Here is a 25,859-nt window from a genome sequence, read left to right as displayed (position 1 = left end):
ATTTCGCAAATGAAGGCATTTGAAAAGCACCAGTTTCAGGGATTTTCCTACGATCATAACAGATCAAGCTGACATTATAAGAATGAGAAAACTCTTACAATTTGTTTTCATCTTTACCAAAATTCAACCTTCTCTTTAAATACAGTAGTGGTGGCAGACCGCCCTCATCGATACGACACAAGATACATCTCGTTAATAAAATCGCTGACGCCACAAACATGATAATAGATCTAAATGAGAGAGAATACATTTTGTTTGCTTTTCGAGCCTTTCAATATTTCTCTATAAAACCCCTGCAAAAATACAGTCGCTAAATTCAGCTCTTAGAAACTGGAACTGAGAAGGCGCAGGTCTTCAGAGATACCTTTTTAAACAAGGCGATCAAATTTGTTGCGTTTCATTTTTGGAGTTTAAATTAGGTAATGTTTCATTTAGTTCATTGTTTCATCATGGAACTGTTGATTAGGGCATGCTTAGGCTAAACACGAGTAATTAATTTTATTTGATGTGCGTTGAAATATCAAGCCGCATTATTATATTTAACTTTGGTTTGCCATTTTTTACATCACATTGTTGAGTTTTCTATCGCTAGATTTTATTATATTATATTATATTATATTTATTATATATTATATTATCGTATTATATTTCATTGATACATTTCTTATTAACATACATCTCCAATTTAACTTCGTGTACTTATTGAGTTGAAACTTAAATTTAAAAAGTCGTTAAAAGTGAATATCAGGAATTGAGTAATTTCAAATTTTCTTTAAAAAGGCAATGTGTAGATGTTTATTTTTTCTTCATTTCTTTAGATAGAAATTGTTTCATACACAACAAGACAATACAGAATAAGCAAATAATCGATCAAGAAAATTCCTTTGACAAATTTATGTCCAGGCTCTTGTCGAACTAGCGCTGACTGATTGTTTGACAGATGATTATTTTAGCCTGCATAACAATTGTGCAAACAGAGACGAGGTTTAATTGGCGCCGCCTATCTGCGCGAAGTAGTTCTTTTGTTGTACTTCTTCTTATCTTACCCCCTTTTTTTGGGGGGGGGGGGTTGGGGTGTTTAATCGGCGATTAATTAAAAACAACACCAACTGTTTTTGTGGCAAGAATTTCCGTGCTATATAAAAATAATTACACATTGAATAACTTTATGTCACATTTGCCCCTTCTTCCTGCCATATACATGTACATGTACCAAGATATGGAAACTATTTTGTGAGAGCCTCTACGCGCTTAAGAACTTCAAACATATTAGATAAAGAAATAATCTCGACTTGAGGTTAGTTAAGTCAAATCTCAGATCATCTTAACCCAAAATTGGGAAAAAATCACAGAATTCGTCATCTATAATTTCGCGGGAGTATAACTATCCTCATGTTGGGCTTTATTGTTTACGCAATGGGATGCTGATAGTTATGTGCGCCTTATTAGTACGGTTGCTCTGTAATTTCTTTTGTTTTTCTTCTCCAGACTCTGTCTATCAACAGCCGGTAAGTCCAATTCGGTGACACTTTCCCAGTATTTCCCAGCGTATCATCAAAAGTTTGTTTTCGAAGGACCGCCTTTAATACCAATGGCACTTTCGACTCTCAGAACCGTAGCATCCCGCTTAACGCTTTCAGGCCAAGTGTCAGCCCCACTCCGGAGTGTGTTGTCTTCAAACTGGTCACGTGCACAGGTGATAGCGTCAGCAGCCGCCACCAAGAATACAACGTTGGTGCAGCATCGCTCAAAATGGTAAGCATTATTATTTATAAGCCAAAAAGTCTCGAAGAGAGAGAGAGAGAGAGAGAGAGAGAGAGGGGGAGAGGGTGGGTGGGGTGGGTGGGGGGGGGGATCGATATCAAAGATTGAGAGACAGAGACAGAGAGAAAGACAGTGAAATTTTCTTTTTATCATTAATAGATGGACACATACATTGCAGTGCAATTAACTTCTTAAATCCCCTTTAATATGTTGGGAGCCTCAACAAATTGGTGTCAAAATTGTATCATAGTGTGAAAGAGGATGTCATTTAAAACACATTTCTGTAAGGATTTAGAAAAAGATATAATAGATGGACACATACATTGCTGCAACTAACTTCTTAAAGCCCCTCTATTATGTTGGGAGCCCCAACAAATTGGTGTCAAATTGTATCATAATGTGAAAGAGGATGTCATTTAAAACACATTTCTGCAAGGATTTAGAAAACAAGCGTGTTTGAAGTCGAATATTGATGAAAGAATACATACTTTAGAGCGGTTTTGAAATAGAAGTCTGGGTTGAACTAAGTAACCTACTAGGCATATTTATCAAGCTTATATTATATTTGAGGTGAAGGCACATTGAAAGCTCTCCGACCCTCTCCGTTCCTGTCAACTCATTATGTCATAATATACAGTATAGACAATTTTCGTACTTTAACCAAATTTAATGCAAAAGTCAGTTTGTGAAGTGCCTCATCACAAATATTTCATTCCCCTGCATTTTATAATTGTATTTCAATAGTCAGAATGCAAAATACACGCTTTGTTAGGTAGGGCAAGCCATAATATTTGTCTTACCTAGCAACAACTATAATGATTTCATTTCGCATTCTGACTATGGGAATGCAACCATTCATAAACAGATGAATGAAATGATTCGTATCGGAGCACTTCACATGAGCTATATGTTCAGACGGGCTTTCCTATAGTCTTCATAGTTGTATCAAACGAATTCGTTTTCACCGGCTGCCTGCAGTAGCAACAAGCAGAATTGACAAAAGACTTAACTCCGTTTCGTTGACAATCAGCCATGCATGAAGTCTTTCGTATACGGCTGATTGTCAACGAAACGGAGTTAAGTCTTTTGTTAATTCCGTTTCGTTTGATTCGTATGATAAGTCGTTTGATAAAATTATGGAAATGCAAGCACTTTTTTAAACATACAGAACTTTGTCATTCCTTGCTCATTTTTCCTGATTGAGGTGTCATATGAAAGGGCAGAAACTGAACTTTCCAGAAATGGGAATTTTCCTACGAAATTCAGATACCGCCCGCCAAATGACTTTTTGGTTTTCTTCCTTCAAATTGTTTTTAATCACTTATGCGTGAAATATGCATCATATGAGTTGCATGAAATGAAGAGGTGGCTCTAAGCTAGACACATTATGTGTCATTTATTAATAATAATTGTGATTAAGTTATGAAAAATTGATAATTCTCGGTTTCGTTTTTTCTTGGACGCACTGTATGAATAGCCTTTGTTTCCCCTAATCAAAGAATACTTCCACCTGTGTATCATGGAGTGCACTGAATGTGCATGAATGAATAATATAACATAACTTTCATGAGCACGTATCCAGTATTTCGTCTCCGTGTATTCCAAAATTTGTTCTGCAATGACCTTTTTCTGCTCTTGCTCAGACTCCAAACGTGAACTGGCTTATTGGTTATGGACAAGGCTATTTAAATATTGATATATTTTGATATCTTCTCGATAATCCGACAATTTCTCCTGCAACAGGTGCTTTGGGCTTCAAATCGTTAAACGTGTAGAGTTAGGGATATTAGGCAGGCGCGGATCCAGGATTTCTTAGGGGAGGGGGCCCAACGTTTTTTTTTTTGCTCCCGAAAATTTGAAAATCGCGCCGACCGAAAAGTCGCTCTGTTGGCTTCAGGGGGGGGGGAGGCAACCCCCAAAAAGGTAAAATTCACGCGTTTTTACATGATTTTTTTTTCTAAAGGGGGCGGGGCGGGCCCCCGACCCCCCCCCCCCCCCCTGGATCCGCCACTGATATTAGGGTTGCTATTGTGTTTTAATTCAAATTAAGTGTTTGGGTTAGAATTGGGTATTGCGTTGGGTCCACGGTCTGAAATAAGAATTCGGTTTATAAATAGTGATCAAGTCTTACTCATATGCAGCGCAACTTCCGGACGTGGTGGCATCCGCACTTGAGTCGACCTCGACCTAGTCCAGAATCTGCCCTATTAATTTTGATCTCCACCAGTACACCAACGCAACCTCCCTCTACTTATTTGCTACCAGCCGAAGATGGCGTGATCATCAAATTAGAACACCCGGGGAAAAAATATGTTCTCATGTAGGCTGGGCTGGTGAGAATAAATATAAGTTCGTAGATAACGCCATCTTCGGCGGCTTGAATCAAGTTTGTAGGGAATTAAAGATCTGGCCAGATTCTGGACTAACCTCAACCCAGCATCCGCATCTAAACCGCGCAAAATCTTATTTTAATTTTCGATTGTAAACAAAAAACTCTTGTGAAAGGTCACAGATACTCCGAGTGCCAAGAGTATCCACACTGTCAACTTACGCTACCCTCTAGTCGTGTTAGCGCGTTACTCCTAGACAAATACAGGAGTAAATCAATCGGCGTAAAGGCCAGCGTAGCTATGACTATAGCCATGTTGAGACGGGGTCTTGCTAGTCGGCGTTAGTTAATCCCTGCAGCAGTAAATACCTCATGTATATTTCACTTACACCATTAGTTGTCCACACCCTCTAACTAGGACCAACTAGCCACGATTAAGTTAACAGGACCTTCCACCGACCAGCGTAACTGACGGAAGTGGTGGCGCCCGCAGTCGACCTCAACCTACCTTCCGCATTTAAACCGTGCGAAATCTAATTTCATTATCGATTGTAACAACAAAAAAACCTCGTGAAAGGTCACAAATAATCCCTAATGAGAAACGAGATTACGCTACCTTCTATTAGCGAGTTACTCCTGGATAAATCCGAAAGTAAATAGGTCGGGGTAAAGGTAGGCGTAACGAACACGACTTCTCATCTTTTCTCATCTTATCTTATCTTATCTCATCTTATCTTATCTTATCTTATCTCATCTTATCTCATCTCATCTTATCTTATCTTATCTTATCTCATCTTATCTTATCTTATCTCATCTTATCTCATCTTATCTTATCTCATCTTATCTCATCTCATCTTATCTTATCTTATCTTATCTCATCTTATCTCATCTTATCTCATCTTATCTTATCTTATCTTATCTTATCTTATCTCATCTTATCTTATCTTATCTTATCTTATCTTATCTTATCTTATCTTATCTTATCTTATCTTATCTCATCTTATCTTATCTTATCTTGTCCTCCATCTAGCACGGACTGCGCTAAGAACTGCGGCCATTGCAACAAACTTTCAGCGTTCAAACCCGCCGTCAGACACGCACATGCTCAGACACAACCCGCCATCAATACTGCGGATGAGATCGCTTCAGTGGCACGCAACACCGATAAGGATTGGTTCGAGATCACCTGGAAAGATGGCTTCGAGGGAAAGTACCCTTATGCTTGGATACGGGACAACTGCCGCTGCGATGAGTGCTACTACCCAAGCTGTCACCAGCGGTCCATGCTGATGTATAACATGGACCCTAACGTGAAACCGGTGCACGAAGAACTCAAGGACGGCGGAAGAACCTTCCAGGTAGCCGTATTGTTAAATCTTAGAACAAATGATGTAAATTTGAAAACTTAAAGGCCCGAATTGCTGCTCATAATGTCTCGATATTTCGACAGCCGTGTCCCACAATATACATCAACCATATTATTGACGATGCGTCCGTGATGATGATTGGATGATACAAGAACCAGAAATCGCTCTATTTACGCCTTTAAAGAAGAACGGGAATTTGAAAATACATTAAAGAAGTGGTAGTGATTTCGTAAAAAAATCAAATCATTAAATCTATCTTTGAACAGATCAAGTGGACGGATGACCACGTGAGCCCCATCCCGGCAGAATGGCTGAAGATGCACCGCTTCGATAAGACCGACTTTGACGTAGTGCGGAAGGTTAAACAGGTGTCATGGGGGTCAGAGTTCACCGACAAGATTCCCTCGTTCGACTACAAAGACATCATCAATGAGGACCAGGCGCTGTATTCGTGGATGGAGAGCCTGGTCGGTAGGGGCCTCGTCATTGTCAGAAACGCCCCTCATGATGAGATGAACGTGCAGAATATCTGCGATAGGGTTGGCTACGAGCGCTTCACCTGCTACGGGTGAGTATCTGTCCAGTGATAGTTATTTGAAACTCGATTGCTACTAATTCAACTTAAGACAATTTATGTAGCCTAGTCCAGCACCTTTTGAAATATGCGAAAATTCAAAGGGATTGCAAGAAAGGCATTCCCTCCCCTTCGACCTGTCAATTTGTTATAACCAAGTATATATGAGTAGGCTGTTTGAAAGCATATCCACTCATCATCAAGTTCCTTTAAGTCTTCAAAAGGTTGAGGGTTGGCAAATATGCCACGTTATGTGCGCTATCTTACCAACGTCATTATTATTATTAATAATATGTCCCTCCTTTTCGCCAAGATGCCGATACCTGATAAATGTTATTTAAGTAAAACTAACTCATTAACAACGATGACAGACATTGTATTCTACCCTTTATTGCTTGCTTGATGGGTATAGCTGTTTCAGTTGTGATGTACATATAGATCGAATTCGATTTATAACTTTATCAAAACCGATTCACTTATACAGTATATAGCCAAATATGGCACGTTGCCTTGTTTATATTTGCATCTTTGCTAAGAAACTGTCTCTGAGCGCCAAAAAACACAGCCTAAGAGAATTTCGACTGCCGTGCCTGTCACCTTTTAAAGTGTGGAGACATATCCACCTTTGCCATTTATTGAATTTAGCCATGAGCTTCTTTTGGGGAAATTTGTGCGATCTTGTTAATTTGAGTTCATATAATTTCCAAGGAGTGATCTTGATTGTTACCCATTTGTGTTTATCGTAGGTCCGACTTCCGAGTGGAGAATATCTTTGAATCGAGCAGCTTGGGCTTCACCACAGCCGCATTGGGCCTGCACTTGGACCTGCCCTATTATGACTACCGCCCAGGTGTAAGTTAGCATTTCATCTTTCTCAGTTTGGATATTTCCTCATAAGACAATTCATTTTCTTTCAGATGTGAGAAAGAAGACGTGAATCCTGGAAAGCATGAGCTTGTGTTGGGCACGCCTGATATACAAAACAATACTGTGGAGGTGGTGTGGAATAGTGGTTCTTTCACTTGAATCTCAATCCAAGGGTATAAGGTTCGAATTCCAGCCCGGCACTATAATCATTTGGCAAGACAGCAATCCACATTTGGTACTCTCCACTCATGTGCAAATGGGTACCTAACTATTGAATGGGTAATACTAATAGCAATTGCAGGGGTCTCACGAAGAACATCATTGATGCTTATGAGGATGCACTGGGTAATCTACTCGAGCTACCTGAAGCAAACTATAACCACCCATTGCGATAGAAAAATGACAATTAGGAATTTTCCGATATGAGATAAACAGTACATGACTGTTTCATTATGATCTTGTAGTCCGAACCCATATTTCCGAGGCCTTGTTATAACAATATTAATGTTAATACCTGTTTAAGGTGTTTGCCCACAGTGATTAAATACGTTATTTGAAATTATGTACACTTAACCATGCATTATAATAATGTTTTCTGTACTCACCTACTTGCTTCCTGTTCATATTTCAAAAACGTCTTTGAGAGTCAGAAAAGCGTTATCTAGTACTCTTTGAAACAGAATTAAGGCTATTCTGGCTCTCAGCAATCGACTAATTAAAGTACTTGTGCTATTGCTATTAAAAAAATACATCCTGATGTCTGTCTTCTTCTCTGTGTTAGAATCAATGGATGAGTCATTATATTGAAAATGCGCAGAATGGATGTCTATTCACTGATGTCCTCTGAAGCTCTTTTCAACACCTTCCTTGGACAGGCTGACGAGGATCTACTGAGGGCGTGTGTGCACCAAGCGTCTTAATTTACAGGGATACTTGTGAAGGCAGTAAACTCATTTCTAGGTGGCTACGGTTTTATCCCAATCACAGGTTCAGTTTCTTAACTGCTTGCGCCAGTGTGAGGTCAAAGGTGGCGAAAGTCAGTTCGTGGATGCCAAACGAGTCGCAGAGACGCTCAAGAAGGAGGAACCGGAATGGTACGAGTACATGACCAATGTCAAACTTGATTTCCGGCTCCTCGGGATCGACTATATCGACTCGCATCTGCAACATGCAAGGAACTTGATAGAGTGAGAAAAACCTTTTCATTTTCATTTTGTCCTTTCCTCCCTTTTCTCTCTCGAAGATCACACAAGGGGAAAACAGCAGGGATGACCGTAACGGTGCCTCAATAAGCTGTCCTCTTTGGTTGTGACGTAGCTGTGACGTATTATTCTTGTACTTAATGACGTATTTTGTTGAAAATTATTAATGCAAAAACATTTCTATGTACAGCTTCTGGTGATACCTTTATATAACATGATTTAAGGCCGGAACATTTTATGAGCTGGAACTAAGTCTGGACATGCGAGAGTCTCCCTTTTTCTCCATTCTAGTTTTCATGGAGAACTGGGAACAGAAAAAAGTTATTGACTTTCATAATTATCATTTGGTTCACCTTGCCATTCAACGGGTCCATTTTTGCACACAATAGACCAGTTAACGAATGTATTCCAGTATGCGCATGTTTCTTTTCAGGAAAATTTCTGAAAAACTACTAAAGCTTTACAGGAATGGCATCCATCTTTCGTACATCAGTTTTGCTTTTTCTCTCAAGATTTCGGTTCCTAAGGAGCAAGTAACCGTCTTGAAGGAAAACAAATTTGTTAAACCAAGAATACATTTGTCAACTGGTCTTTTCCGGTTTGATCTCAAGAATTTCCAAATTACTTTCCCTTTAACAATCGAGCCTTGTTATGACTTGCTGGTCTTAGAACTGAAAATGAACATTGCTTCTGAACTATGGCAATTACCAATTGTACAGTCACCCCATACTGTTTAGAGACCAAAGAATGAATGTAGCGATCACATTAAGTTGTATGCAAAAATGGACCTTCCAAAACGTCATGTTTCATTATATTGTACATAGAGCTAAAATACTTGTCAATTTGGCAAAGTCAGTTATGAATCTTTCTCAATCTTGTTCAGACTTGACGAACAAGGTGAATTCAAGACTTTGGCGTACAATGACCAAACTCGCTCTCCATACATGAACGTCCCGGTGGAAGAGGTGAACAAGATCTACCAAGCTCTCAAGAAGTTCAACGAATTCCTTTACAGAAAGGAGAACTTCATCGACTACAAGCTCCAGCCAGGTATTTAAATAGACCTCATATTCAATTCTGAATATGGCACATATAACAGGCCACTTGTGTGTGTGGGTTGGATGTAAGTGCGCGCGCGCGTGCGTGTGTATGTGGGTTGGTGGAGAAGTGGGTTTACTTTATGCCCATAAATATAGAATATTGCACTGTCTTCCTCTGGTCGGTCTACCAGTGAGCAAACTATTGCCCATCCATGACTTATAATTACTTAAGTAAGATTTTGTGGAGGAAATTATATTCAGTGAATGTATTCGAATCTTGGTCCCACTTTCTTTGACCTAATATAAAATAAAATATTGATATTGAGGTGTATGTCTCAAATGTCGAACATTACCTAGCCACGCGGGACTACACTGTAAAAAAGAATTTGTTCATTGGTAATTTGTACGTATTTTTTCCATGTAGAATTTACTTGAAAACATTAGTTTTGCCACTTACGCACTAAATTTAAGTCTTGCTAACTCAAACTTTCAATTTAGTAGAACATACGTGGAATATTTAAGTAAAATCAAATACATAAGAACTTTAAGTAATTTCAGCTTGTATTAATTTAGTAATTTCAACTCAAAATCAGAAATTATACGTACTACTCAAACAATTTATGTTGATTATTCTTATCTTTTTAAAGTAAGGACCGATGCAGTGCGTAATAGAAATATTTACATAATTTATGAATATTCATTAAGACCAAATTAAACTCTTTTTTAAATAAAACAATTCTTTTTTTTGGTTGAATGAAAATTTAAGGACTTTAAAACATTTACTAATTCATTTAACATGGCTAAGCAAAGACAAGACAATTTTTAATTGTTACCCAGTTAAAAACAAATCAAAACTTGATATTTCAGGAAATTGTCCACCAATTTTCCTTTTAAGATGCTACGATCAAGTATACATAAAATTTGGAGCCTTTCAATATGTGTCGAATTGAAGCGTGTGTTAGTGATTAGTGATTAATCTTAAATAGAAGTAGTGAATGATTAGTGGATGTTACTTGTTAGATTAGATGGGTACCAAATCGTGCAATATGTAATCCTATCGTAGCTTTTTTTTTAATTATCTAAAATGATTACAATACTTAAATTATTTACGTTAATGTAACTCGATTTAACTGAGTAAAAATTTATTCAGCAAAATAAGTAAACTCTACTTAAGATGCCGTAGGTAATATTTACTTAATAAAAATAAGGCAATTCTTTTCCTCAATTTTATTGAGTTATTTCGACTATTATTTTTTTACAGTGTATATGATGCTTATAGGTACTCATATTTTTGGCCCCCTTTCGTTATAATTGTTATTATTGGTGTCGTTTTTGTTGATGTTGGGTTGATATTATTAGAAATGTTATAATTATTATCTTTTTTTTTATCATTGTTGTTGTTGCTGTTATAATAATTAATATGCTGGTTATTATTATTGTTATTGGTATCATCATTCTTATTACCATTATCTCCTACTTTGTTTTTTTATAGGTGAAATCATCGCCTTCGACAATAACCGTGTGATGCACGGACGCAGTGCATACACTGTCAAGTATGTTGACGGGGAGGATCATTCCAGGCTTCTCATTGGTGGATTCCTAGACTGGGATGAGATCCATTCGCGCATGCGCCTTCTCGATGAGCGCATGAATGGCACACCAAGGCTGTAAAAGGATGTGACATCGACAATTGGGGGCGTCCTTGTGTTGTAGCATAATGAGTAAAGAGATGTACTGATGCCTATAACGTTGGATTCAATTTTGTTTACCTCTTTTCATGAAATAATTGGTACAATATTATTTTAGAAAGACAAATTTAATATCTTCTCAAAACTTTACCTATAAAGAATAAATAGTATTCTCATAATCATGAAAACTGGTAAAAACAGATTCCCACTATATGGGCAACAGTTCTGTTACGTCAACAGAATTTGTGCTCGTTAAGAGGTCGAATGCGTGGAGCACCAAATTAAAATAGCTCCCTCCTTTTAATATTATTTTGTTGGGAGGAAATTACTGTTTTAGCTCCATAAATTGACCTTTGAGCGCTTAAGTGTGTGTTTGTGTGTCCTAATCCTATCTCCCTCTCTCTCTCTTTTCTCTCTCTCTCACTATCTCTCTCTCTCTCTCTCTTCTCTCTCTCTCTTCTCTTTTCTCTCTCTTCTCCCTCTCGCCTCTCTCCCCTTCTCTCTAAAATACCTGTATATATATAATTATATATTATACCTATGTATATAAGTGCAATTTCATATATTACGCTGGCTATGAAGAGATATTAAAAACATTGTTATTACAATTAACCATAGGCACCTCCTGCCTAGACTCAATAGACATGTTTCATATGTAACATAAGACAATGTGTTATACACTGCAGTTTAATTATCTCTATGTTGTACCTGAAATTGTTTCGCTTCCCATCTTGGGCGTGTTTATTTTAGGGCTATTACAAAAAAAATGCAATTATAGTGAAAATAAATATTCCTTCAATAACAACTGCCTTACAAGTAGTCATAAAGTTAATAAAATGTATATAGATCTTCGAGTAACATAACTTTATATGTGTTAACTTTTAACAGACAAAAAGCAAGAAAAGGACCATAGTTCCGTGCTGGAATTCGAGCCATAAATCTATCGAACAAACTTTAATTTCAAAAAGTGTATATCAAAGTAAATAGTAGTTTTGGAATACCATTACTGCCTTCACCGAACCACATGAGGGCGCATAGAGTCGATTCTTTTCACCCAGTTCTTAGTTGGAACATGTAGAGTATATTGGTTTCTCTCCCTTCAGTATCATTATATAAAATACTCCGGTACACTCACAGTTTGTGACAGAACTTTTTCGAATATACCCGTAGAATAGAGTTAAGCTTTGTTCTAAGAATATATTACATTCTTACAGTATACGACAAATCAGAATCTAGTTGACTGATAAAATAATGGGATAAATTTCAGATTCCATCGGCATTTTCTGAAAAAGAAGTGTAGCCATAGTATCAAAATAGATAGAGCTATGGCGAAAAAATGGTTGCCACGGTTTGAAAAGAGATACCTACTTGATGATGGGGAATCCAGATCAGATCTGGTAGCAATATCTGAGGTCATAACATGTTGATGTCTTTCAAGCAAAGGACAAAGTCCATTCCTAAATAAACAAAAATGGTATTCCCCACCACAACATCCGGCACAATAAACATCGGCACATACAAATCGGGAAGTTCGGGGAGCCCCTCCCCCCCCCCCCCCCCCGCATGTGTTGCTCGACAGTTTGACTTGCGGGCTGGTAGTTATTGTTCGAAGGTGATCAAAACGTAATAGGTTGATTTGGCCAGTCACATCGAAATCCCTCCAACCGAATTTCAGTCCCAGTCCGTTCCGGAAGTATGAGTGATAGGAAGAAATTCCCCGGTGCTCCCTGACCTTTCGACCCAGGCCGGAAGCACTGTGAAGTTTCCTCTCAATGTAACATGAACAACATAACTCAGCGGTAAACATACTGTTTGAGTTTTAAGCATATAGGGAGGTATCCATGTTTCTTTCGTTTTTATACGTCTTACATCTGTTTACGTTGAACAAATCAGTTAAGTAATTCATCGTAGGAATAAGGTAAATATGTTTTGGTTCTTACGTTGATCAATGTCTGCATAATTTATTTTGTACAATATTTGCTTGTATAATATTTATACTTGTTGAAGATTTTTCTACAACCAGCAATCAACTAAACTGCTCTACATGTAACTGTAATCACACGTTTATATTGAGCGTTTAAAAATGTCAACATATTTAAGTATTTTCAAGATTTTCATTGCTTGAATTTTTTGCATTTCACAAAAGAAGAAAAATCTTGTTTTATAGGTAGTATAATCATGTTTATTCTACGTTTATTTCGCATGGAAAAGCTGTTTGTTATCATGTTGAAAGTTGAAAATGGTTGATGCGAGGCCTTTGATGTCGCTATTTATATGCATGCCTGTAAATAAAAGAAAAGAGAAATTATGTCTAAATGTTTTGTTTCCTTTATTGACCGCCATCACGTTTTGCTTTCCTATGTAGGCAAGACCAAGCTATTTTCTAATATGTTTCCTATACCCAGTGGCAGGGGCGGGGGGGGGGGGGGGAGGTGGGTTAACATTTTTTAATCGGGCAACGACTCAGCAAACCGCTGAATAAGCGGGGGGGGGGGGTGGTAAGAGGACATTTTTGTTTGTGTGTGTCCCAAACTTTGAAAATTTGGCCGATTGATATTTTGTTTCGTTGAAGGGGGGGGGGTGGGCTAAGGTCAGCTTTTTGGGGTCACCCATTACCACAATTTTTTTTTTTTTTTTTTTTTTTGGATTAAAAAAAAAATTGAAGGCGGGGGTTTCCTCCAAAACAAACACATAAAAAAGTTGAAGGGGGGGGGGGGGTTAACCCACCCCCCCCCCCCCCCCCCCCCTGCGTACACGCCTGCCTATACCCCCATCTAAGTTGTTGACATGTATATATAAACAGTGTATATATACATATATATATATATATATATATATATATATATATATATATATATATATTTGGGTGAGACTTGTTTTGCGTCGCTTTGATTGAGTATGAAAAACGTGGGATTTTATAAACGGAAGTGAGATCAAAACAATATATATAGAGAATAAACAAGTGAATGTGGGTAGAATAGCATGGAGGTGCATTTATAAGATTGTGAGAGAAAGTTGTAAAGGCAAACAGGAGGAGAAAAGAAGGTAATAACATTTCTGATGTGAGTGAAGCGGAATAAAGCAGTATCCTTTTTAGTCGTTAAAGCAGAGTAACCACCTTCTCTCTTTCTCTCTCTCGCTCTCTCTCTCTTCATCTCTCTCTTCCTCTCTCTCTCTCTTCTTATCTCTCTTCCTCTCTCTCTCTTCTTATCTCTCTTCTCCTCTCTCTATCTCTCACTCTATCTCTCCCGCCACCCTCCCTCTCCCTCCCCCTCTCTCTCTTTGAACGTAGTTGCTATTGATATATATCGCTAAAAAGTTGCAATTGATATCAAATCTTTGTAAGACGGGGCCCTGGGTTCTGTTTGATTTCGATCATTTCATCTTGTTTTTTCATGACATAAGGATTTGGTTAACAATCCCGCTTGAGAGCACCGAGTATGGTTTGGGTTGAAGAATTTCCCTGGACGCTATCCATGGGAATATCAATATAGAAGCAAAATGGTTTTGCACCTGTAGCAGGCGTTACTGTGAAATATGTCTTCTACGACATAAGACTTCTACTTATGAAAATTGTCTCTATGAAATTTTCTTGTATTCGAATGTCTACTGGGATAATAGGAAAAAATATTTCTTTTTTATTGAATCAAATGAATGGGTGAAATCTGTAGCAGGAGACACTTTCTACTGAATCATAATTATGATAAAATGGGCAGTTTATGTGTCTTTTCATATCATTGCATATATTTTATCATAAAAGGGGCTATTTCGAAAAGAAGTGAGCCTCAAGCCTGCATTATTCATAAGGACCGCTATCTATAACGTGCGACAAAAATGAACAACGATCCTTTATGAATTGCGGTCCTTATGAATAGCGAGCTAAATTGTCTATGGTTTGCCATTCACAAGGACTACTATTCATAAGGACCGCTATCCATAACGCGAGACTAAATGAATAGCGATCTTTTCTAAATAGCGAGCAGACCCCTTTGATTTCTATGATATTCTTTCCCCACTAACATAAAAAAGCTCACAACTAACCGGGCAACCAACTTACTTTTCAACTTTTCTCAGATTTCAACCTTCTCTAACTTTAAAGTCAAAACAATGTCTGGAAAGAATTTGAAGATTTACTTTGGCCGCAGCATCAGGGGCGGCCAGAAGGGGGAGGACGCTAGGGTTTTCAGCATGCTCGTCAAAGAACTCATGAAGTATGGGAAAGTCCTAACCGAAAAATTCGGCGACGATCAGGCAATACAGAAAGAGGATGCAGGTAGGCCAAAATATAAAATAGTAATTTTGTTTACCAAGGGAATCAGCCTCACCAGTATCAATGCTGTAATTGCTAAAGACCCAGTAAGTATTACTCCAGTAATTGCCAGGTACACAATCATATACACCAGGGTGGAGAGCGGCAAATGTGGATTAATGTCTTGTTACAAATAATTAAAGAACGCTAGTGCCGGGCTGGCATTCGAACCCTCAACGCTAGGATTGAGAGTCAAGTGAACGAACCACAGTAGCACGACACCTCCCCAACAACTTTTCCATGACACCTTCCAAAATAGTATATCAGGTACATACTGCTTTGGATGCATGGTTAAAACTATTGCCCATTAATGTGATCTGTAAGCTGTATTTAACCCTGAGACGGGACATTTTGACCAATCAGACGCGTAGAATCGTGATGTATAAACCACAAACTGATTATCATCATTTGGGAAATTGTTTGTCAAAAATGTTTTTGTGTCTAACTGCAGTCCAGCTAATATGTATGTGTCCAAGGCCCTTTTTGCAAATAACCTTGTTCATTTTAAAGAATATTTAGACTTCTCCTTGGAAAGTGAGTAATAATGTTTTTTTTTCTATTTTTCATTTTTGATATAGTTACGTCTGATAAAGCAATTTACCAAGCCGACCTCACACTAATTGACCAATCAGACGGTAAATACACTTTTTAATGCCATCGTTTTGTCAATGTTTGTAATTAGATTAGTAATAATAATAACAATAATAATGATAATAATTATAATTGTGTTTACCTGGGGAAGCCTAATTAGTATTATGCTGTTTCCCGCGGCACTCGAAGTTATTATTATCCTAGGTCTCCATTTACACCTGAGTAGAAAGCATGAAATATGGCTAATGTTTTGTCAAAGGACGGTAGTGCCGGGATTCGAACCATTAATCCTTGGATTAAAGAATCAAATGAATGAGCCACTATGCCCTACACCTCCTCTTATTGATAAGACATTGGTAAATCCAGTAGCACCAGTCCACCCCTCCCACCTGCCCCAATGGATTCGGGTTACGCCACTGAATGACATGTACAAATTTAAAGTTCTGGTTATTCCATAAAATCGTATAATCGATATGCTGCACAAAGGTATAAAAATAGGTGTGTTTACCACATGAATCATTGTAGTTCTTGTATTGAAGCACATGTGAAAGCCGGTGTTGAACATTTAGTGAGGATAAAAATAAGACTAACGTATGATATAATAATATGGGCTAATATAATAGCGCTGGAGGGTGAAATACTATCAGGCAGTGTAAAGGCATGATCGCAAAGATTTTTCGAAATATCAACCTAATTAAGGCAATTTCAACAGCCTTGTCCATTGCTCATTGAAATGTACGAACTCTGGTGCCTTTTGTTTAATTATTGATTGGTGAGGTCTGACTCTTTGCTAAATCTTTCAGTAATGGTAGCAGAAGTTAGCAATCCTTCCCTCGGTGTTGGCTACGAGATTGGAAGGGCCCACGATGGGAACAAGAAGATCTTATGTCTTTACCGGCCCAAGGATGCACCCAAAAGTAAGCAAAGCGATTATCTGATATTTCCCACACTCTCTCTCTCTCTCTCTCTCTCTCTCTCTCTCTCTCTCTCTCCTTCTCCCTCTCTCTTCTCTTTTTCTATAGGATTTTCGGTACAAAACCTGCCCATGCCTCCTTATAACATCACTGTGGCATATTTCAAAAAACACGAAAGGAATACGAAGCACGCATTCACATTTTCGACCCCGAAGGCATACGCCCTGATCTGTTTTCCTTGGAGGGAGGATAACTAATCCGGCATTTACCCCTTAAAACCAATATGTTTTACCTGTAGTAAAGAACAGAAGCATTTAGTCCAAATATATAGATATATTTCAGACAACAAACAATATACATCTATCATTAGTTTCTGATCAATTAGGCAAAAAAGTAAGCCAAACAATGAAAATGGTCTTTTGTGTATTATTTTGTCTATCTCTCACTTGCCTCACTCAATTGTGTTCTATAAACCTTTTTGGATTATCACATTACTCACGCCGTGCTTGTTTCTTTATAAAGCAAGCAGTTATTGTTATTTTTGTTTTTATCTCCCGGTATTTATTTTACCCTAGAACTTTCTGCAATGATTCGTGGAGCAGATGGTATCAATAATCTCACCGTCAGGGACTATGAGGAATCAGCCATACCAAGCATACTGTCGGACTACTTCGGATAGGCATGTTGCGTCATTTCGATAAATCCAACTATAACCTGCGCTAATTAAGTCTGAGGAGGTACTAGGTGCAAACGTCGGTGATTTAAAGCAGTGTTAGCGCTCTTCATTTTGCATTCAATTCTCGAATGATATCATTCTTAAATGGCGCTCCGATGGCTGTCGCTGACGCAGCCTTGCGCCAGCAAAATGGCGCCTCGTGTGCAACAGACATGAAGGTGATTATAATCATTGACTGTAATGCCTGTCGCATATAAGGCGTAAGTTTGCTGACGCTGGACTACGTCATCAGAGTAGAACAGACATGCAGTATGAGAGTAACATCATACCATGGTCATGGTCGCTGGCTTTCTTAGCGCATTGACATACTGACGTAATCAAAATGACGCTTTATGTTCAACTTGTATGTTCCGTCGTCAACGTCGTCAACAAATTCTTCTCTTTATAATCATATATATTTCAACGCGTGGGTTTTGTTTTCATTATATTATGTACTTCTAGATATATACGCCTGTCTCTATTTACGTTGCCATAATTGCTCTTCCGCCTTTCTGTTTGTCTGTTATGAATTAATAGTGGAATTACCTTTACATTTAATAGATAACGCACAGTATAGTAAACCGTTGCATATGTGTGAATGCAATTATGCAGCTATCAATATGAGTTATGCTACCGATCATTCAAATTATTGTTGTTTCATAATATTAGTAAATGTTGATATTTTTTTCAAATGAGTTATGCAATACAAAAAAACAGGGAGGATAAGATGGTTTTATTTATTCATTTATTTATTGCTTTATTGAGAGAGGGTTACATGGTCAGGTACAAAACGGTTTTCCAACAACATTTTATTCAGTTTAGTTATCCAATAATAAAGGGGACCAGACGTGGCAACTTTTGATATCATATTCAAATTCGATATGACATGAAGAAAGAGGGGGTCGAAATGGTTTAATTTGTTCTTTCACTTGTATTTGCAAAACTTCGTTCCAGTGAGACTTTGGACTGTTTTGCTTCTCTACGATCTTGCGCCTGTTGCATTGACAACAGGCGAATACCTTTCAGTGCAAATGTTATGTGCATTGTTTACTGTTTTTGTACTCTGCAGTATCTGTAGAGTACAAGTTGAGCCACTTTTTCTTCTTTTTTCCCCCTTTAAATAAATCTCCCCCGTCGCTCTGAGTACGATCGTTGCTCCCCCCCCCCCAAAAAAAATGACTTTCGTACCCTTCAATACCTGGACCCACTCTAAGAAACATTTTCATCTCAAGCTGCGTAACAAATTAATCAACAAAATATAACAGTTAACGTCATACTAAGGTACTAACGTTTGAATAAAAAAGGGTAGGCGTAAATAAGAGTTGTCGTGGCCTAGTGGATACGGCATTTATGTCCATTAATCTACTTTTTTACTCGATATCCAAGTGTAGTAAATTGGTACTTGGTATGATTTTATTATGTGCATGCTTTAATTATCGCCATATGGCATTTGGGCTAAAGCTTGGGGAATAATAATAATAATAATAATATTTACGAAAATATGTTATTATATTATATATATTTTACTGTGATTATTAAGACACTTTAAAATGATTTATGATAATAATGTTCATATTATATTTATTTTTTGAACCTACAAAAACAAGCTATGCTTTCCAGTAGGTTCATGTTTCATTTTATAATTTTGATCTTACTTTGTCAACTATATTCTTTATTGTGTAAACAATTGTTATATGAAATGAATAAATAAATAAATAAATATAATACTAATTTATAAGCGCCTTGAGACCTTACTTGCGCAATATAAATGTAGCTATTATTATCATTTTTGATTCGAACATGCTATTAAGACGACCAAATTTACATAGTTGGCTGGTAAATTTAATTTGAATTTATTTTATTATTCGAAATTCTATTAGCTTTCCTCCGTCTCACCAGCATGCGTTTCCCCAAGTAAATCTCACGCTAGAAACTTATTACTTAATAATAATAATAATGATAATAATGATAATAATAATATTGATAATAAAACATGCCAATGCAATTATAATAATGAAGTAGTTGTCTCTTTAATTTATGAAAATTTGTTTGCAATATTTAATTTTATATGATTCTTCGTCACAATAGAGTCATAAGAATTTATCGAAGTTATTAGTTACTTTCAACATAGACCTATGGCAGGTGTGTGTAAATAAAAATTGGTTGATTTTTGTTGTGTGTAAACGGGGTGGATGAGGTGAGTGTGTGGTAAGGTTTGGAGCGTAAATGTGCGAAAAAGTTTTATATGCAGATGACGTGACAATATTTGTTAGAAATAAAGAATCTGTAGAAAGAGTAAAGGAGAATTGTATTACGGGTTAATGCGGAAAAACTACTATTATGAAATTGGGGGAAAAACTAAGACAAATCAGAAAAACTTCCCTTCGGAAATATGGTTAAAGAAATTAAGATTTTGTGAGTGTATTTTGCGTTAGACGTCAGAATAAGAGAGGAATTGAATTATAAGGAGATTTTAAGCAAGATTAAAAGACTTCTCGGATGGTTGAAACAGAGGGACCTTATGGTGTTTGGAAAAATTCATTTTTATAAAAAAACACATGCATTATGTAAATTAAATTACGTTTTTGCTTCACTAGTGGTTCAATGCGGGTGATATCGGTAATACAGAAAATATGTTTTGAATTTATATGGAATGGGAAAGATCGACTTAAAAGATTAAATTAATCTTGTATCAATGTTATAATGAAGGAGGGTTACGAATGACTGATTTTGACTCATTTGTAGATCCCAACGGGTAATGTGGGTGAAAAGACTATTGTACGGAGAAAAATCTATAAGATGGAAGCTATACTTTGATTTCTGCTAATAGAAGGTTAGGGGTAGATTAATTTTTTGGTGTAACTATGATTCCAAGTTATTAAGAGGACATCTACAGAGGACACAGTCTCTTAGTTGGAGAAGAGCCGTTTCCTTACCCAGTCGGTCACTTTCAAACAATCATGAACATCTGAAACTACTACTACTACCACCCCATCAAAAGAAATCAGATGGTGACGTCATTGTCTAATGTTAAATAGGTTTAAATTCACGAGTCCTTTGTCTACGACAATACCATGCTGAATATACTGGTTCACGTCCGATCACCGAAGTCAAGCAGCATAGGGCCTGGTCAGTACTTGGATGGGAGACCGCTTTTGAATACCGGATGTTGTAGGCATTTTGTTGCCGGAGTTGTAGACAATGTGATGACCTAGACATGGAGACATCCTTCTTTCACCTTTTTCTTTTCTTTTTCTCTTTTTTCCCCTCTTCAAATTCCCTCATAGGAAAAAAATATCACGCTTTTCTTGAGGAAAGACGAGGAAGAAAGAAAAAGATGACCTGTTTTTGGTGGCTCTTCCCTTCTCTTGCTCATGATGACTATTACGTCATAAACAAAGACAAGGTGAATACTATATCGCGTGTCGAGGTACTAGGTCTGCTCAAAGGCTTATTTAGAATATGACATCATCTTGTTATATTCCTCTTCCCCAAGACCTGATCTGAACAAGGCATAGAAGTGCAGCTCTGGAGTATTATTGATACCCCCAATAATAGAGTTGAACAAGAGCTCCATCTACAGAGGACACAGAGTTTCCTCACTCAGTCGGTCACTTTGAAACAATCATGAACATCTGAAACTACTACTACCACCCCATTAAAAGAAATCAGATGGTGACGTCATTGTTTAATCTTAAATAGGTTTAAATTCATGATTCCTTTGTCTGCGACCATACCATGCTGAATATAATTCAAAATAATTAATATCACGGTATTAGTCTCTTTTTGTTCCACCAAGTTAAAATTTTGCACCTTGCACAAATGCACTTCTCAGCACGAAATATTTCACTAAATATGTTTTGTTATTTTCACTCAAAATTAATTCAGCCATGCTCACTTTTAATCACTTCATTATATCTTATTTAACATTGAATACAATGCATTTGCATCAGTTGTTCTTTTTTTTGTTAACTCGGCAGAGGCCACGGTCATCTTTAAGCATTTACGCTTACGGTATCCTGCTTTTTCCTTTTGTATGAAACTTTTATTTTAAGTAGAAACAAATTTTGTCAAACTTACATGTTATTCATTATATTTATTTGTATGTTTCTTTGTATTGATATAAAAAAGCGGAAATAAAACAAACAAAACAAACAAACTAATATACCGGTTCTTGTCCGATCACCGAAGTCAAGCAGCATAGGGCCTGGTCAGTACTTGGATGGGAGACCGCTTTTGAATACCGGATGTTGTAGGCATTTTGTTGCCTGAGTTGTAGACAATGTGATGACCTAGACATGGAGACATCCTTCTCTTACCTTTTTTTTTTTTTTATTTCTCTCTTTTTTCCCCTCTTCAAATTCCCGAATAGGAAAAAAAATATCACGCTTTTCTGGAGGAGCAAAGAAAAGGGTGACGAGTTTTTGGTTGCTCTTGATCCCTTCTAAAAGAAGCTTATTATCGACCTCTTCCCTCTATTACCGTCCTTCCTTCCTTCCCTCCTTCACATCTATAACAAACTCCCGCCCCCCCCCCCTCCCTTCCCATCCTGGCCCGGCTCCTCCTTTTTCTTTTCTTCCATCCTCCATGTAGCATAATGGCACAATGTTTTATCCGCAACCGTTTCCAAGACAGTGTCAATGCGCACACTCTTTGCGCATGATGACCATTACGTCATAAACAAAGACAAGGTGAATACTATATCGCGTGTCGAGGTACTAGGTCTGCTCAAAGGCTTATTTAGAATATGACGTCATCTTGTTATATTCCTCTTCCCCAAGACCTGATCTGAACAAGGCATAGAAGTGCAGCTCTGGAGTATTATTGATACCCCCAATAATATAGTTGAACAAGAGCTCCATCAACAGAGGACACAGTCTCTTAGTTGGAGAAGAGCCGTTTCCTTACCCAGTCGGTCACTTTCAAACAATCATGAATATCTGAAACTACTACTACTACCACCCCATCAAAAGAAATCAGATGGTGACGTCATTGTCTAATGTTAAATAGGTTTAAATTCACGAGTCCTTTGTCTACGACCATACCATGCTGAATATACTGGTTCACGTCCGATCACCGAAGTCAAGCAGCATAGGGCCTGGTCAGTACTTGGATGGGAGACCGCTTTTGAATACCGGATGTTGTAGGCATTTTGTTGCCGGAGTTGTAGACAATGTGATGACCTAGACATGGAGACATCCTTCTCTTACCTTTTTTTTTTTTTTTTATTTCTCTCTTTTTTCCCCTCTTCAAATTCCCGAATAGGAAAAAAAATATCACGCTTTTCTGGAGGAGCAAAGAAAAGGGTGACGAGCTTTTGGTTGCTCTTGATCCCTTCTAAAAGAAGCTTATTATCGACCTCTTCCCTCTATTACCGTCCTTCCTTCCTTCCCTCCTTCACATCTATAACAAACTCCCGCCCCCCCCCCCCCCTTCCCATCCTGGCCCGGCTCCTCCTTTTTCTTTTCTTCCATCCTCCATGTAGCATAATGGCACAATGTTTTATCCGCAACCGTTTCCAAGACAGTGTCAATGCGCACACTCTTTGCGCATGATGACCATTACGTCATAAACAAAGACAAGGTGAATACTATATCGCGTGTCGAGGTACTAGGTCTGCTCAAAGGCTTATTTAGAATATGACGTCATCTTGTTATATTCCTCTTCCCCAAGACCTGATCTGAACAAGGCATAGAAGTGCAGCTCTGGAGTATTATTGATACCCCCAATAATATAGTTGAACAAGAGCTCCATCTACAGAGGACACAGTCTCTTAGTTGGAGAAGAGCCGTTTCCTTACCCAGTCGGTCACTTTCAAACAATCATGAACATCTGAAACTACTACTACTACCACCCCATCAAAAGAAATCAGATGGTGACGTCATTGTCTAATGTTAAATAGGTTTAAATTCACGAGTCCTTTGTCTACGACCATACCATGCTGAATATACTGGTTCACGTCCGATCACCGAAGTCAAGCAGCATAGGGCCTGGTCAGTACATGGATGGGAGACCGCTTTTGAATACCGGATGTTGTAGGCATTTTGTTGCCGGAGTTGTAGACAATGTGATGACCTAGACATGGAGACATCCTTCTCTTACCTTTTTTTTTTTTTTATTTCTCTCTTTTTTCCCCTCTTCAAATTCCCGAATAGGAAAAAAAGATATCACGCTTTTCTGGAGGAGCAAAGAAAAGGGTGACGAGTTTTTGGTTGCTCTTGATCCCTTCTAAAAGAAGCTTATTATCGACCTCTTCCCTCTATTACCGTCCTTCCTTCCTCCCCTCCTTCACATCTATAACAAACTCCCGCCCCCCCCTCCCTTCCCATCCTGGCCCGGCTCCTCCTTTTTCTTTTCTTCCATCCTCCATGTAGCATAATGGCACAATGTTTTATCCGCAACCGTTTCCAAGACAGTGTCAATGCGCACACTCTTTGCGCATGATGACCATTACGTCATAAACAAAGACAAGGTGAATACTATATCGCGTGTCGAGGTACTAGGTCTGCTCAAAGGCTTATTTAGAATATGACGTCATCTTGTTATATTCCTCTTCCCCAAGACCTGATCTGAACAAGGCATAGAAGTGCAGCTCTGGAGTATTATTGATACCCCCAATAATATAGTTGAACAAGAGCTCCATCTACAGAGGACACAGTCTCTTAGTTGGAGAAGAGCCGTTTCCTTACCCAGTCGGTCACTTTCAAACAATCATGAACATCTGAAACTACTACTACTACCACCCCATCAAAAGAAATCAGATGGTGACGTCATTGTCTAATGTTAAATAGGTTTAAATTCACGAGTCCTTTGTCTACGACCATACCATGCTGAATATACTGGTTCACGTCCGATCACCGAAGTCAAGCAGCATAGGGCCTGGTCAGTACTTGGATGGGAGACCGCTTTTGAATACCGGATGTTGTAGGCATTTTGTTGCCGGAGTTGTAGACAATGTGATGACCTAGACATGGAGACATCCTTCTCTTACCTTTTTTTTTTTTTTTTTTTCTCTCTTTTTTCCCCTCTTCAAAATCCCGAATAGGAAAAAAAATATCACGCTTTTCTGGAGGAGCAAAGAAAAGGGTGACGAGTTTTTGGTTGCTCTTGATCCCTTCTAAAAGAAGCTTATTATCGACCTCTTCCCTCTATTACCGTCCTTCCTTCCTTCCCTCCTTCACATCTATAACAAACTCCCGCCCCCCTCCCTTCTCATCCTGGCCCGGCTCCTCCTTTTTCTTTTCTTCCATCCTCCATGTAGCATAATGGCACAATGTTTTATCCGCAACCGTTTCGAAGACAGTGTCAATGCGCACACTCTTTGCGCATGATGACCATTACGTCATAAACAAAGACAAGGTGAATACTATATCGCGTGTCGAGGTACTAGGTCTGCTCAAAGGCTTATTTAGAATATGACGTCATCTTGTTATATTCCTCTTCCCCAAGACCTGATCTGAACAAGGCATAGAAGTGCAGCTCTGGAGTATTATTGATACCCCCAATAATATAGTTGAACAAGAGCTCCATCTACAGAGGACACAGTCTCTTAGTTGGAGAAGAGCCGTTTCCTTACCCAGTCGGTCACTTTCAAACAATCATGAACATCTGAAACTACTACTACTACCACCCCATCAAAAGAAATCAGATGGTGACGTCATTGTCTAATGTTAAATAGGTTTAAATTCACGAGTCCTTTGTCTACGACCATACCATGCTGAATATACTGGTTCACGTCCGATCACCGAAGTCAAGCAGCATAGGGCCTGGTCAGTACATGGATGGGAGACCGCTTTTGAATACCGGATGTTGTAGGCATTTTGTTGCCGGAGTTGTAGACAATGTGATGACCTAGACATGGAGACATCCTTCTCTTACCTTTTTTTTTTTTTTTTTTCTCTCTTTTTTCCCCTCTTCAAAATCCCGAATAGGAAAAAAAATATCACGCTTTTCTGGAGGAGCAAAGAAAAGGGTGACGAGTTTTTGGTTGCTCTTGATCCCTTCTAAAAGAAGCTTATTATCGACCTCTTCCCTCTATTACCGTCCTTCCTTCCTTCCCTCCTTCACATCTATAACAAACTCCCGCCCCCCTCCCTTCTCATCCTGGCCCGGCTCCTCCTTTTTCTTTTCTTCCATCCTCCATGTAGCATAATGGCACAATGTTTTATCCGCAACCGTTTCCAAGACAGTGTCAATGCGCACACTCTTTGCGCATGATGACCATTACGTCATAAACAAAGACAAGGTGAATACTATATCGCGTGTCGAGGTACTAGGTCTGCTCAAAGGCTTATTTAGAATATGACGTCATCTTGTTATATTCCTCTTCCCCAAGACCTGATCTGAACAAGGCATAGAAGTGCAGCTCTGGAGTATTATTGATACCCCCAATAATATAGTTGAACAAGAGCTCCATCTACAGAGGACACAGTCTCTTAGTTGGAGAAGAGCCGTTTCCTTACCCAGTCGGTCACTTTCAAACAATCATGAACATCTGAA

The 25,859-nt window shown here is 38.3% G+C and overlaps 2 protein-coding genes and 5 pseudogenes across 2 annotated transcripts; all 7 read left to right on the top strand.

The window, feature by feature from the left end:
- Window positions 1–310: 310 nt before the first annotated feature.
- On the top strand, window positions 311–11,245 carry LOC577138 (gamma-butyrobetaine dioxygenase). Its single transcript, XM_777387.5, has 8 exons — window positions 311–419; window positions 1,489–1,755; window positions 5,124–5,451; window positions 5,727–6,028; window positions 6,781–6,886; window positions 7,889–8,088; window positions 8,987–9,153; window positions 10,636–11,245. The coding sequence occupies exons 2-8, from the start codon at window positions 1,592–1,594 to the stop codon at window positions 10,812–10,814; spliced, it is 1,446 nt and encodes a 481-aa protein (XP_782480.2). The 5' UTR covers window positions 311–419; window positions 1,489–1,591; the 3' UTR covers window positions 10,815–11,245.
- A 3,483-nt stretch (window positions 11,246–14,728) lies between these two features.
- On the top strand, window positions 14,729–18,525 carry LOC756548 (putative 2'-deoxynucleoside 5'-phosphate N-hydrolase 1). Its single transcript, XM_011675490.2, has 4 exons — window positions 14,729–15,104; window positions 15,719–15,775; window positions 16,535–16,648; window positions 17,221–18,525. Exons 1-4 carry the CDS (start codon window positions 14,939–14,941, stop codon window positions 17,322–17,324), a joined length of 441 nt encoding a protein of 146 aa, XP_011673792.1. The 5' UTR covers window positions 14,729–14,938; the 3' UTR covers window positions 17,325–18,525.
- Window positions 18,526–20,419: 1,894 nt separating this feature from the next.
- On the top strand, window positions 20,420–20,538 carry LOC115925612 (annotated as a pseudogene).
- Window positions 20,539–22,391: 1,853 nt separating this feature from the next.
- LOC115925611 lies at window positions 22,392–22,510 on the top strand (annotated as a pseudogene).
- A 773-nt stretch (window positions 22,511–23,283) lies between these two features.
- On the top strand, window positions 23,284–23,402 carry LOC115925608 (annotated as a pseudogene).
- A 770-nt stretch (window positions 23,403–24,172) lies between these two features.
- Window positions 24,173–24,291, top strand: LOC115925609 (annotated as a pseudogene).
- Window positions 24,292–25,059: 768 nt separating this feature from the next.
- Window positions 25,060–25,178, top strand: LOC115925607 (annotated as a pseudogene).
- The last annotated feature ends 681 nt before the right edge of the window (window positions 25,179–25,859 follow it).

The sequence above is a fragment of the Strongylocentrotus purpuratus genome, unplaced genomic scaffold (genome assembly GCF_000002235.5).
Source record: "Strongylocentrotus purpuratus isolate Spur 01 unplaced genomic scaffold, Spur_5.0 spur5_scaffold_18, whole genome shotgun sequence".
Taxonomy (NCBI): Eukaryota; Metazoa; Echinodermata; class Echinoidea; order Camarodonta; family Strongylocentrotidae; genus Strongylocentrotus; species Strongylocentrotus purpuratus.
The sequence above is the reverse complement of the archived record's forward strand: the minus strand, read 5'-3'. Positions and strand labels throughout refer to the sequence as shown.